The 14819-nt window shown below is 41.0% G+C and overlaps 1 protein-coding gene across 4 annotated transcripts in view; it reads left to right on the forward strand.

Moving 5' to 3' along the window:
- traf7 (TNF receptor-associated factor 7) overlaps positions 1–13791 on the forward strand; it is a 35725-nt gene extending 21934 nt beyond the window's left edge. For all 4 annotated transcript variants that reach the window (XM_037791477.1, XM_037791481.1, XM_037791480.1 and 1 more), the window contains 4 exons: positions 6247–6366; positions 7235–7366; positions 8509–8628; positions 9806–13791. In XM_037791477.1, the coding sequence (XP_037647405.1) occupies positions 6247–6366; positions 7235–7366; positions 8509–8628; positions 9806–9820 (387 nt within the window). In that variant the 3' untranslated portion in view covers positions 9821–13791. The remainder of the gene's footprint in view (positions 1–6246; positions 6367–7234; positions 7367–8508; positions 8629–9805) is intronic.
- The last annotated feature ends 1028 nt before the right edge of the window (positions 13792–14819 follow it).

Genomic DNA, 14819 nt, shown 5'->3' on the forward strand with positions numbered 1-14819 from the left:
TACTGTATGTAGACTAGGCACGCGAAGGTCATTATTATCATACTGTCGGAGATGTGTCGCTGTTTTTGTTCCGCTGCTTTGCGCAGAGCTGACACCCGCCTGCCTGTTCTCTGTCCTCCCCGCTCTCTGGAGCGCTGCACCTCGCTGTTGTCTGGCAAAAGCAGCAATGCCGGTGGTGCGGAGGTCCCCAGGGACCGCCGGTACAATAACCTTTTATTTTGATGTTAATACAATGTACTAGTACTACTGACATTCATTTAATATTAGGTCACAACGGCTGCTGTATTAGCCATGTGTTTACTACGTGTTTATTTGCATATGGGGCGGGAAAGTGAGATTGGATCACAAGTGACCACTGAAGACGCATGTGGAGACTCATTTTAATGCCGGGTGTGAACAGACGTACTTAGAGCTGTCCACTTGTGATCCGATCACTGAGGACGCATGTTAATACCAGATCTGAACAGGGCCATGGGGTGATGTAAATCATTTAGTTTCTGATTTTGCGAGTTATTTTGCATTATTATAGTACTGCATACTACTGACGAACGCAGTACGCAGTATACAGTACATACTACTGACGAACGCGGTACACAGTATACAGTACATACTGCATACTACTGACGAACGCAGTACGCAGTATACAGTATACAGTACATACTGCATACTACTGACGAACGCAGTATACAGTACATACTGCATACTACTGACGAACGCAGTACGCAGTATACAGTACATACTACATACTACTGACGAACGCAGTAGGCAGTATACAGTACATACTACTGACGACCGCAGTACGCAGTATACAGTATACAGTACATACTACTGACGAACGCAGTACGCAGTATACAGTACATACTACGTACTACTGACAAACGCAGTACGCAGTATACAGTACATACTACATACTACTGACGAACGCAGTATACAGTACATACTACATACTACTGACGAGCGCAGTATACAGTACATACTGCATACTACTGACGAACGCAGTACGCAGTATACAGTACATACTACATACTACATACTACTGATGAACGCGGTATACAGTATACAGTACATACTGCATACTACTGACGAACGCAGTACGCAGTATACAATACATACTGCATACTACTGATGAACGCAGTACAGTACATACTACTGACGAACGCAGTACAGTACATACTGCATACTACTGATCTCCCTCCAGATATTAGAGGAATGTTAAAAAGTGTAATGTTGTCTCAGCAGGAATCTCTCTGCCCCGTCAGAGGCTGCTCTTTCCCTCTCCTCTCCTCTTCCCTCTCCTCTTCCCTCTCCTCTTCCATCTCCTCTCCTCTTCCCTCTCCTCTTCTCTCTCCTCTCCTCTTCCCTCTCCTCTTCTCTCTCCTCTCTTCTTTCCCTCTCCTCTCCTCTTCTCTCTCCTCTTCCCTCTCCTCTTCCTTCTCCTCTTCTCTCTCCTCTTCTCTCTCCTCTTCCCTCTCCTCTTCTCTCTCCTCTTCTCTCTCCACTCTGCTGCTCTGTAGCCGGTTCTCCATGAAATAAACTATGGAAAATGTAATTTGGCTGCTGCTGCTGTTGTTGTAACCGTAGCCTGTAGCGGTCCAGCGCTTTGCATTGTGGGATACAGTAGGCGAGGTAGACTGGTCCCATGCATACTGGAGATTTTTGACCGGACCGCAGAGGGCCAGCCCTTCAAACGAGTGAGTGAGTGAGTGAGTGAGTGAGTGAGTGAGTGAGTGAGTGAGTGAGTGAGTGAGTGAGTGAGTGAGTGAGTGAGTGAGTGAGTGAGTGAGTGAGTGAGTGAGTGAGTGAGTGAGTGAGTGAGTGAGTGAGTGAGTGAGATGTGTCTGGGTTCATAACGTCACCCGACGGCGAGCTGTATTTACATACTGTATCTGTATCTATCAGCCACACGTCGCTACTGCGGTATGAACCCAAAATAAACAGACTGTGCTGTGATTTAATTGCAATAAACGGATCAAAATGACGACATTATGATGTCGATTTGTAAAAAGACCGAATTCATGCTTTGTCAGGTCTGTCCGCAACACAACAAGCAAACAACTTTTAAAATGCTTGTTTTCTGAACGGAGTTTGGATCGATCAGTGCCAGGCTATGCTTACATTGTAGCTACTCAACATAACGTCATCTAGGCATAAATACGGCAGAGACGTTGTTGGAAACGGATCAGAAGTGTGCCGAAATAACTACATAATGATACTGATTAGTAAAAAGTCTGAATTCATGCTTTGTCAGGTCTGTTACCAAGACGACAAGCAAACAACTTTTAAAATGCTTGTTTTCTGAATGGAGTTCGGATCGATCAGTGCCAGGCTATGCTAACATTGTAGCTGCTCCATTAACACTCCATCTAAGAATAAATACGGCAGCAACAACATCAGTGATGACATCAACTTTCGCAAAGTGTGTTTATATTGTTCCACACCACTTATATGATGAATGCTTTTGATACACATGCTTTAATAAAAAACTGAAATACGTTTAACCTTGCATACTGTATGTCATGCTAATACCTTTTCACCTTGTATAAAATGTATAATATACTGACTAGTAAATGTTACCATTTACTATTACTGAATGTCATTTGCTTCATTATAAGTTGTCTTTCAATCAAACATTAAGATAGAAGTGGAAAAAAACTGTTCACAAAACATAATAGACATGACCTCTGACTATATGTGTAACAATTTAGCAACAAATTCACATACTGACCATATACGGTCCAGCCATATACTCGGTTTGGACCGAGTCTTGTTTCCAAATCAGTACGACATCCAGGTATTTTTGGCATACTGTAGATTTTGCATTTATTCACATACTGCATACTACATACTACATTTTGGCCAAATCAGTATGTACTACTAGTATAGTATGCGGTTTCGAATACAGCCTATGTGTTGTGCTAAAATGGGAAGCTTGATAGGCCTAGCAACAGTAACTAAGGGAGGTGGGGCTTAGGGAATGGTCTATTGAGGAAATGGCCTGTAATTATTGAAATTGCTTTATTTATTATTATTATTAGGGCCCGAGCACCGACCAGGGGTCGGCAAGGCCCTATTGAAATCTCTCTTTTTCTTTCTCTCCGAAATGAATCGCATTTTTGAGGGACATGCTCAAAAACAAACAACACTTTGCACAAGTATCAGAAGTGTTGAAAATGTAGATATTTGATGGGTTTCGTGTATGGGTGTGGCAAAATGGCTTGATAGCGCCCCCTATTGAGTAGCCCTGGCGTGGGGTTTCACCTAGATCAGTGGGTTCTCAAACTTTTTTCACCTAGTACCACCTCAGAAAATATTTGTCTCTCCAAGTACCACCATTATGACCGATGTTAAAATAGAGTAGCGTAGGCCTACCGTATTCAGTAGTTCACGCAGGAGGCAAATTTATACCTAATAAGAATATTACTTATTGTTGACTTTTGTCAAAGGGGTAGCACTAGAACTGGCACCTAAACTCTTCCACACAACTCTCATGCTACACAAGGGGCAGCCTCTCACACGCCTGCACCATATGAGGAACATCTGCCATGTGCGATAACACTGTTCAATATTATACAAAATATACAAAAATGGCAGTGTGTTCTTTATACTATGACAGTTTTACTAAAATTAGATTTGAAAGAAGCCGTAACATATCGTCTTGCTTACAGTATCACAATTATATCGCTTTCCTTACAGTATGAGTAATTAGATTCTGTCCTCTCTTTATAAAAAGGACTTTGTGTCATCTTCATTCAGTGGCCTCATTGTTGAAAGTACTCTCTCTCTCTCTCTCTGCGTGCGTGCGCGCGTAAAGAGAGGAGACTGGTTGTGTAAGAATGAGGGAAGAGAGATGAAAGGACTGATGATGCAGTTAGTCTCTAGCCAGCACTTAATGGGAGAAGTTGTTTAGAAAATGTTTTGCTGCAGAAATTCCTGCAAATGTTGCCAATATTAGTGAAAAACATGCCTTTGAACATTTTGGCAATTAAATAACTTTGACACAGAGGAACTTCAAAGCTCAAAGAACAGTATTTCATCATAAAACACTTTCTGCACTGATTTCTTTTTAAATATTCAATAAATGAATGTCTATCAGTTTGTATTTTTGATGTCTTGACTCATTAGCTTGCTTGTACACTGTAGCTACCAGTGTACTGTGTATCAAAAATAGTTGCCACTACTTAATAGTTTCCCCTGTAATTAATCAGACAGCCATGGATTCTCTGTTGGTATTTTAGCCTTTATTGGATGGTATAGTAGAAATAGAGAGACAGGGAGGGTGGAGCAGAGAGAAATTAAGATGCCTCGTGACAAACTCATAGGCTAGATTTGAAACTTTTTCATGGTATGTAATTTATGTCATGTTCAGACCAACAATAGTACTGCAACAAAAATGCCTATTCCTCATTCATCTCAATGAGACCAGTGGGGGCTTGCTGTAGAAACAAGACCCCAAAAAGCAAAAACATGGGGCTTTAAGTCGTCGATGACTGTCAGCCATCGCCAGCCCTACTGACCACAAACTTTTGAATGAATGAATGCTAATGTTGCTCCGTTTCTGCTGGATGTATATAAATAAGCAGCTGTTTGCTAACATGTTCACCATAACAAGTAACTATAAGCTGATACTATGTCAGTGTTGTACATATGCAGTGGCTTCCGGTTCTAACACCAAACTTGGGGTTATTTGTTTTACTCAGGTTTGATGGACTTCTAGACTCTTGGTTGATTGTCACTGATGTTGATGAGTTGTGTGATTGAAAGCAACTCAACCCAAACTCCAAATAAACAAAAGAAAGCAAAACCAAACAGATCAAAAATAATAAATCAATCTATTTGTGTTTCTTAGGTTACTGTTGAGAAACTGACTAATTTGACATCTTCATCTTTCCACACACCTGACTTGGTTCATTTGGCCAGAGTCAAGAAGGTCACGTGTTCCTATATTTCTTTCCTGTTAAACTAAAAGGCAAACACCAGGTGGCATAGATAACCTATTTTCTAAACTATTTACTCCTTTTTATCAAACAAAAAACTGGCTCTTACAATCAAATGTCTGCTTACAGCTGATGTTCTTGCTGTTGGTCACACTAAATAAGTAGTTGAAGACAGCACTTTAGGTATTAGAAACGTGATTTTTATGCGTGCGCGCGTGTTTGAAAGTGTGTGTGTGCGAGAGTGAGAGTGTGTGTGTGGGACATACTTGCCAACATTCTCGTTTTCCCGGGAGACTCCCTTTTTTCATTGTCTTCTCCCGGGGTCACAATTATCCGGTATTTCTCCCAATTGATGGCAAATTTTCACACCGTTTTTTTTCCTTTTGTTTATCTCAACCTGTTTCTGGCGCTGTACAGCGTGTATAAACTCTACTGTTTCCACCTGGACAACAATACAGCTGCACCAAATGACGTTTCCCGGTGGAAGAGAGCTGCTCGCAACACAGCGCGGTTTGAGCTGCGCTTCTAGCGCTTCACAGCACTCAGTGCCCAAAGTTGAGCAGCGAAAAGTCATCGTGGAGTTGCGTGAGCCATTGGAAATAGTGGGTTTCAGAGCACAGTGGTGTCTTTGTCAGGTTGTGTCTGAAAGGGCCTACAGTGAGTGAGAGAAGGAGAGAGAAATGGAGAGAACCATGAGAAAGAAATACTCAAGCAAACGGGGCCAAAAATGAATGAATGAATAAAACCTGATAAATATTAGTTTATGGCAGAGATTCACACAAGTTCACGCCAGAGGGGCCAATTATTCGCTTTTCTTTCCTGAGAATTAATAGTCAAATTAAAAGTAGGCCTATTTAACATAAAAATGTTGTTGTAGTGTACTTATTATTTTGTTATTTACATTCTTTAAAAGTCACCAGAATGTAGGAAACAGAGTCTCTGAAACTCTAATGTTTCATGGGGAGGACCCCAGACCCCCCGCTTTGGTTTTGAAGTCCCCCCTATTTTTAAGGTCTCAAGGTTGGCAAGTATGATGTGAGACAGAGACAGATGACGTATGAAAGAGTATCATCTCTCTGTCTGTGGACTACATTCTGTGGCCTGTTTTCAATGCTGCATTGTGATTGGCCAGCTAGCCGATTTAATTAGGGATCACTCCACTCTGTGTTGCCATGGAGATGAAAATTGACAACTTACAGCTGTTGAAAAACTCAATTTTTCCACAGCTGATATCGTGTGAATGTGTGTGTGTGTGTGTTTATCTATCCCTCCGTAAGATACTCATGTCTTCTTCACCATCCTCCTCTTTCAGATTTGGGACATCCGCTCTCTGGAGTGTGTTCACGTCCTGCAGACGAGCGGGGGCAGTGTCTACTCCATCGCTGTCACCAACCACCACATTGTGTGTGGGACCTATGAAAACCTCATCCATGTAAGGGAGATGCACACATGCATTCCTGCACATACACATACATAGGAATTTATTTGTTCTTTATTTTCATTTGACTTTCCTTCATTCCTGCCTCATGAGCATAACTAGAATGTTTCTCGCCCACTCTCACAAGGCATGAGGTCGTTTCTGGCTGACATTATTCTTAGCTGTAATGTTTTTTCTTTCTTTTCTTGCTCTCAGTATTCAGATTATATTCACCTAGGGCTTATCCTCTATAAAGATATATATCTATATATATAGATAGATATCTATCTATATATCTATAGATATATAGATATCTATATCTCTCTCTATATAGAGAGATATATATAGAGATATATCTCTCTATATATAGAGATATATATATATAAACACACACAGTATACTGTGTATATTTTTATATATATAGTAGATCACTACATGGTCTTAGCAAAATCTTGGGTGAAAAGTGTTGTATTCCCTTTTTAATATATGTAAGTTTCTCCATAGCTAAACATTGCAACAATCCATCAGCCCAATTTAGTTTGCTTGGTTTATTCATAGATTTCGATGACAGTCATTTTATGTTTAGCTTCAAGTAAACTGAATACAACCATCTTCTTATTTGTATTATTAAGCTTACAGTTTACTGGGAAACATCCAAAAATACACAATTTAGGGCATAGTGGAAGCTCCTCTTTTGTGGCAATGGATAAAATGATTATTATATCCTTCCAATACTCCGTATGGTTGGCCGTTCAGGGCTTCAGATCTGATGTGGACCAGAATGTGCACCAAAACGCTTCCTTGGACACAGACAAAATACTGTGATGCTTGTGTTTTAATGATGATGATGATGATGCTGAAGGTGTCTGTGTCTTCTCTCTAGGTGTGGGACATTGAGTCAAAAGAGCAGGTGCGGACCCTGACAGGTCATGTGGGAACAGTTTATGCTCTTGCTGTCATCTCCACCCCTGACCAGACCAAAGTGTTCAGCGCCTCCTACGACCGCTCACTCAGGGTGAGGACGGACAGTGTGTCCATTTCTGTGTGTGTTTGTCTTGTGTGAGTGTTGAAAGACGGAGTACACTTCATTCATATACATACTGTATGATGCTGTGTGTGTATTTAAAGGTACTATAGTTGTTCACAGTTGTTTTAACATTAACACAATGACCACAACCTGTAACTCATGTACCAAACCATGAACCAATGTTGCTAAAATACAAGCACATTTACTTCCTTTACACTCAGATTGCACTAATAAAGCACACCTTGTTCTCCACATTCAGCACAATTTACATGAATCAAATCTCATGTGTTCACATGGAACACTCTGAGTCCTCACATGGACAAATGCATGTTGCACAATTGTTCCATTAGCGATCAGCACTTCAGCAATAAAAGGGCCATGGGTGAGCTCCTCTGTTTTGGAGCAATGGATGCTAACCTAGCAAGAGGAGGGAGAGTAAGAGGAGGACGGGGAGGAGGAGGAGAAAGAGGAGAGCTATAATCTCTGATGACATTCGGGCCACTTGAAAGGCCAGACTGAAACAGAAGACCGGATGTAGCTGAATTGACACATCCAACTTTGTGTTTGTTGGGATGTATAGAGTATTTTGGGGAAAAACTAAAACATGTTTTTGTTTATATTTGTATATTTGTTCAATTTTGGTACAAAAAACATTATGCAAAAATATTTGACAACATTCCATATTTAATTTGACAGAAGTAAAACAGTGAACCAGCAGAAGGCTGATAACACATTCATACCAGTGTTTTCCTTTCATAGAAGGGTTTTACATTGAGCACATCAGTGTTAAACTGCTTTTTAGAAATCTGATGGTGTGTGTGTGTGTTTCATTTGAATACAAAATACCATTTTGAGAAGACATAACATTGTTTTGAAGGCAGAGTTCCATTTTGCAGATTTGTGGAGTTTTTGCCTTTTGTGTTTGTTTTTGGATTTGTGTGTAGAGTTCTGAGAAGATGAGGTATGCTTTCAGAAAAAGTGTGTCAACAATTGAGAAAAACTTTAATATCTTTAAAAACAAAGGTATGTATCAGCAAAAGGTTTAGAAGAGAGGGTAGAAGTAGAGTCTGTGTATAAAAGACCTATTGTTTAGAATGAAACCCAGTAAATGGTGTGTATGTGTTCTCTAGGTGTGGAGCATGGACAACATGATCTGTACCCAGACCCTGCTGAGACACCAGGGCAGTGTAACCGCTCTAGCTGTTTCCAGAGGGCGCCTCTTCTCTGGAGCTGTCGACAGCACCGTCAAGGTACCACACATCATCTCTCCATCAGCTGCTCCACCTGCTCTACGTCTGTATCTGTCTGTCCCTTCATTCTGTTACTTCATCCATCCTCCATCTGTTCATGCGGCAGGTTCACTGTGATTCTAACATCATTCAGTACTGCAATGTTTTCTACTTTAACTCACCCATCTGTTCCATACATGCATGACAGAAGCATCCAACTGAACCTCATAGAAGTTGTAGACCAGCATCATAAGAAAGTGTCAGAATAAAGCACTTTGAAATAATTTCATATCACAAAAATGTGCTTTTATTGCTATTCTTTTATTGCTATATCCACATCCCATTACATCCCTTCTTGATCTTCCCTTAGTATTCCTTTACTTCATGATTAATTATAACTTTACCTTATAATTAGGGCTGTCAATCAATTCAAATATTTAATCGTGATTAATCACAAGATTGTCCATAGTTATTAATCTCACATTTTTTATCTGTTCATAATGAACCTTAAAGGGAGACTAGTCAAGTATTTAATCCTCTTATCAACATGGGAGTGGACAAATATGCTGCTTTATGCTGTTATATGTATATATATATATTATTGTAAATCAATTAACAACACAAAACAATGACAGATATTGTCCAGAAACCCTCAGAGGTACTGCATTTAGCATAAAACAATATGCTCCAATCATAACATGGCAAACTGCAGCCCAACAGGCAACAACAGCTGTCAGTGTGTCAGTGTGCTGACTTGACTATGACTTGCCCCAAACTGCATGTGATTATCATAAAGTGGGCATGTCTGTAAAGGGGAGACTCGTGGGTACCCATAGAACCCATTTACATTCACTGATCTGGAGGTCAGAGGTCAAGGGACCCCTTTGAGAATGGAAATGACAGTTTTTCCTCACCAACATTTAGTGTAAGTTTGGAGTGTTATTTAGTCTCCTTTGTGACATGGTTGGTACCGAATGATTCATCAGGTTCTCTAGTTTCATATGATGCCAGTATCTTCACTCTAGCTTTAAAAGTGAGCCGATACAACCTAAAAATCACAAGTTGTGTTAAAGAAATTGGTGGCGTTAAAAGGAATTTGCTTTAAGTCGTTATTAATGCGTTAACTTTGACAGCCCTGTTTATAATATATTGTAACTTTGTTGGATCTTCTAAATTGATTTCTTTCTCTCTCTCTCAGGTGTGGACATGCTAAACAGTTTGCTCTGCAGGAGTCCAGTCAACTTCATGTCTTTATGAACGGTAACCTTTCCATGTGATTTCCTCCTCCGTACCGTTTCTTTGATTGTGATTTAACGGCCATAGACCAATAATAACCGTCACTTCACAATCAAGCTCAATCATCGGAACCATTTTACTAAGTGTTGCTTTAAACAAACCCTCCGACGCCTTGACCGGATTGTCAGGGTCGAGGGTCAACTCGGGGGTCACGCTCCTTAGTGACCTCATCACCAGTGCATTACGGGGCAAAATAAGACAAGCTGCCTTACAGTTGCACCGCATTGTGTCAAACCCAAGATGGACTGGATGCTGCACCCCTGTAATAAGAGCAGGAAGCAGAGAGTTTTCAAACTGTAGTCCTGCCTGCTTCCTGCGGACACACCTGCCGTTTAAGAACTGTACTGATGATGCCTAATGCATACTGTTCAAACAAGTCTGAGGGCTGGTTTCACAAGCTTGGAGTGACGCTCTCTCTCTGCCCGCTGAACTGCTGTTCAGCGGGCAGAGAGAGAGCAGGGGAAAACAATGTGTACAGTCTCCATATTTTCACATCTAACTCTGTGAAATAAGTGTTTATTTCAACCAAACCAGAGTTGGTGCTTGTTGGAAAGACTAACCAAGACGGTTAGTTAGACGGTTGTATGAGGTACTTAATCCATAGTCAGTGTCACCGTCATCTACTCTATGTAAGTAGATGACGGTTGATGACACCCCCAGTTTTGAGAAACAGGCAGAAGTAGCAGCTAGAGATGGGCCAGCGTAAACATTTTCAAACCAGTTTGATATTAAGCCACAACACCAGACACCATACTGAATTTTACCACTAGGTGTTGCACTTGACTCAGCTTGTCACAAAATGAGAAGAGCTGGTCCACCTTAACAGCCCACCTTAAGTGAGCCTGGGCTGAAGTTGTCGCTAACTTCTGAGCTTACCTTCTTTCACTTTAGTCAGCAGGTGACAAGCAGGACACAGGAACTTGGCTTGGGTCTTGAGAAGTTGTAGCATTTATTCACCGACAGTCTAAAGTGTCCACACACTGCTCACAAGGGCAGGGGGCTCACTGAACCCCTTACAAATGCATCTATAGTTTTTATAATAACGCAGAACTAATCATTTATTGTAATGATGAATCATATCAACCTTATTGTGTCTTCATATTGACAAAATGAGAAACCAACAAGATAGAATCAAAAAAACAGAATCAGCTGTGTGGTCCAGATCAGACAGGAGATGTAACCACTTTAAAGATGGGTGAGTACTACTTGCTATCTTCTGACGTTTGTATTTTTTAAACAAAAAACAGGTTTTATACTGCAATATTTACTGAAAATGACATACAACACAGCTAACAGTAGCCTCAGTAAACTTTCAGGCCATCTCCCATCTCCCTCCAGCCAGCTGCCACCTTATTTAGGTGTTTGTAGTGAAATGAGGAGAAATCCTATCCTCATGTCAACTTCATGAATCAGCCATTCGTCTGTTGTGGCGCTTTCAAAGTGAGCGACAGGAATAAATAGAAACAGGGCGTCCGACAAAAGTTCAGCTCAAAATGTTGCGCTGCTCCGTCGCTCCGTCACTCCGTCGCTCGTGGCCAGTTAGGACATTTCAGTAGAAAACAATGCAATCAAAGTGATTTTGTCACTGACGCTGGCTCACGTTGCATTCTGTTTGGAGGGTGAAATAATGTAGGCTAAACACATCCCAATACATTAGACCTCTCTGTATTGTACACATTACTTTTCCTCTCGATTTTTTTGCGAACCCCCAACCTAAAGTTCAAACTGTGCCTATGACACTGCTACTGCTATGTTCACAGCTGAAAGGTTATTACCTCATTATTATACATCGCTCGCTCCCTCTCTGGCTAACGTTACGGGGCTGGCAGTCGGGCTTGCAATACGCTGTCTGGCGGAAGCCGTCACCCCAAAAAACACGTTCTTTCTAGTACACAATCACAACGTGCGCCGTGTGCCCCTTCCCCTTTCCTGCCACCGCTACTTACATTTGATCTCCTTCATGTTGTCAGTGTTATGTCGAAGTCACTGGCCTCGGTTCAGCAGATATGCACGGCCTATCAGATACTAGTAACTTGGTTAGTCTGTTTCTAAACAAACATAAAGTTCTGTTAATCATGTTGTCATATTGCTTTTGACTAATGCAATACAAGCTGGATTTAGCGCCGTGACGCCGTCGGCACCTGTTGCTGATGTCAACTATTCTTTAGTTTGCCAGAACGTGTCATAATGACAAATGCAAGTTGAGCTGACTGTCAAGGCAGTTAGTCGCCGGCCCAGAACCGGGTTCCGCCCAAAGGTTCTACCCATTAAAGGAGAGTTTTTTCTTGCCATTGTTGTAACTAGTGCATGCTCATGGGGGATCTCTTGTTGGGTCTCTAAATTATAGAGTACGGTCTAGACCTGCTCTACGTGAAAAGCATCTTGGGATAACTTCTGTTATGATTTGACGCTATGCAAAAATAAATTGAATTGAATTGAATTGAACTGGTTGGCATAAAATCAAACTGGTGTAAGCTCACTGGACCGGACAGGCAGAACCAGAAATCGACCCAACTCTAGTACCAGCAGGAAGCAATGTGCTGCTGTGGACGGGGACAGCAGCAAAATGTATGTTAGCCGCCTGAAATCATCAATATCATAGTGTACGCTATTTTATAGAATCTTTTCTGTGCTTTACCTCGCCGTCAGACAGCCCTTTCTGACCTTATATCCATCTATGCTCTCTTCAAAGCCACCATACTCCATTGAAAAAAAAAAAACAGCCATTTGACCTTCCAGAATATGGGAGCTTCTGCTCTAAAGTCTCAGTTTATATTATTCATAATCATTTTTTAGTGTGAGCTCTTTGTGTCACCAGAGCCCATCGATAGACACAGAAGCATCAAAGTGCTACATGGTCTACATGTCACCAGAATTTGATTTCAGAAGGATTTAATGAGACAGAATTGAGTTACCTGTTTAACTTTCCACCAGTTAGTGTATTGATAATAGCGTTGGCTGAGCAGATGTCCAGAGCAAGAGCGTTTGTCTCTTAGCCCTTCATTTTAGGACGCAGGTGTACTAACATTTCCTCCCTCCTTGATTATTGTGGTTGTCACCCAGAACTCTGTGAAACCAGCCTTTCTAAAACACCTTTTAATAAGAGAATGATCTATAGATTTACTGACTTTTATATTAGTGCCATGATAGAGCTGTATTCAGAGCCATTAACGGTTGTACAGTTGTGTAAAATAAGATAGTGCCGAGCCTGGACACGTGCACATGAGGACGACTCACACTGGCCTACATAACAGAGAGGGACAGGGAGAGGGGAAGAGAGTCCGTGTGCATGTATGTGTCTGCTATTGTGTGTATGTGTGTGTTTCAATGAGTGCCATATGTCTGGATGAAAGGTCAGGAAAGACTGTAATTAAGTGTCTTTTTCTCCCCTCTTTCTGCCCCCCCCCCCTCTATGATCTCTAACTTCAACTGGTTAGAATGAACATAACTACAGATTAACACTGATTGTTGTTTTATGACTGTAACACTCGATGGACTGACCGTGAAGGCAAGCAGGTGATTGTATGTAATTAACCTTTAAACTCCCACAGACAAATACATAGAAGTTCTAAAGTAAAGTTCTGCTTTCTTAAATTATGTTTCAGGACCCATATTGGGTTGAGAATATGAAAACTGACTAAATATACCTGGGAGGGTAGTTTTTAAGTTTCTGAGACACGTGGGCTAAATTAGGTTTTTACAGATGTTCAGAGTCATGTTGCCTTCATTTCAGTGCAGAACCGGTCACTACTTCCTGTAGTCTTGGTGAGGAAGGTAGTGGAGAAGGGAGGAAGTGTCTTCACTGGTCAGTTTCAGTGATTCCTTGTATACTTGTAATCATGTAAGCCTGAGTTGATCATTGATCAATAAAACTGTTGTACACTTTGAGAGCTGTTGATCTGATTTATTTCAACAATAAAACTTGCTGCAATCTCATGGAATAAAAATAAGGTGGTGTAGCACCATATGTGAATATCTGTGCTACACCATTTTCAGATCTGGTCATATACTTGATTCCTATTTAGCACCAGCACAGATAGTATGCTGGTGCTAAATAGGATCGGGTTTTTTTTAACTTAGACTTTGTTTTTTTGAATAAAACCTCAATGTCCGCCTACTAGCTTTTTCAAGACTTTCAACTGCATCTAATGGTTTTCGTCATTCACATGTAACGCCAAAGACCTCTGTTTAACATAGACAGGGTTCATGAGAATTTCAACAAATACAACCAAAATGGATTGTATTATTTAACAACACTACCAAGCCTACTTTTAAAGGTGCTAAATTCAAAATTCAAAATTCAGAGCCTTAAAGCTCAGTATATATGTAGGCAGTATATTCTTGGCATCATTGGGCAAAAATCCCATAATAACCTTTCAGCATATTGTAATTCAAGTGTTGTGAGAGAAAACTAGACTTCTGCTCCTCCTCATGGCTCTGTTTTCAGGCTTTAGAACATCTAGCTCGTGACGGGAGACTTTGACCAATCACAGGTCATTTCAGAAAGAGAGCGTTCCTATTGGCTGTGCTCCGGTCATGTGACCAGAACTTGGCGTTCCTTCACCAGATTTCACAATGGCGGCGGCGTCACAAACTTTCTAAACCGTGCACTACAAGATGATTCTGAGAACATGTGAGGAGAGAAATACGCATTAATTTTACAGAATATTGATTCATATTTGATCAGCGCTGACTAGTTTGACCATTTGGTCGGAGTTCAGAGTGATTGACAGCCGGCTCTCATAGACGGCAGCTGGACAGCAGACCTCCGATCAGCTCTTACTGCTTGTACATGACACAGAGGAACATGATTTTTTTTCAGGTTACGTGTTTCATGTACTACTGTCACGATACAGCGACCGGTTTATGAAAATGTTTTAATCATATTTGCTCCAATCTCACCAACTTTAGCTTTA

This window comes from Sebastes umbrosus, chromosome 14 (genome assembly GCF_015220745.1).
Source record: "Sebastes umbrosus isolate fSebUmb1 chromosome 14, fSebUmb1.pri, whole genome shotgun sequence".
NCBI classification, from domain to species: domain Eukaryota; kingdom Metazoa; phylum Chordata; class Actinopteri; order Perciformes; family Sebastidae; genus Sebastes; species Sebastes umbrosus.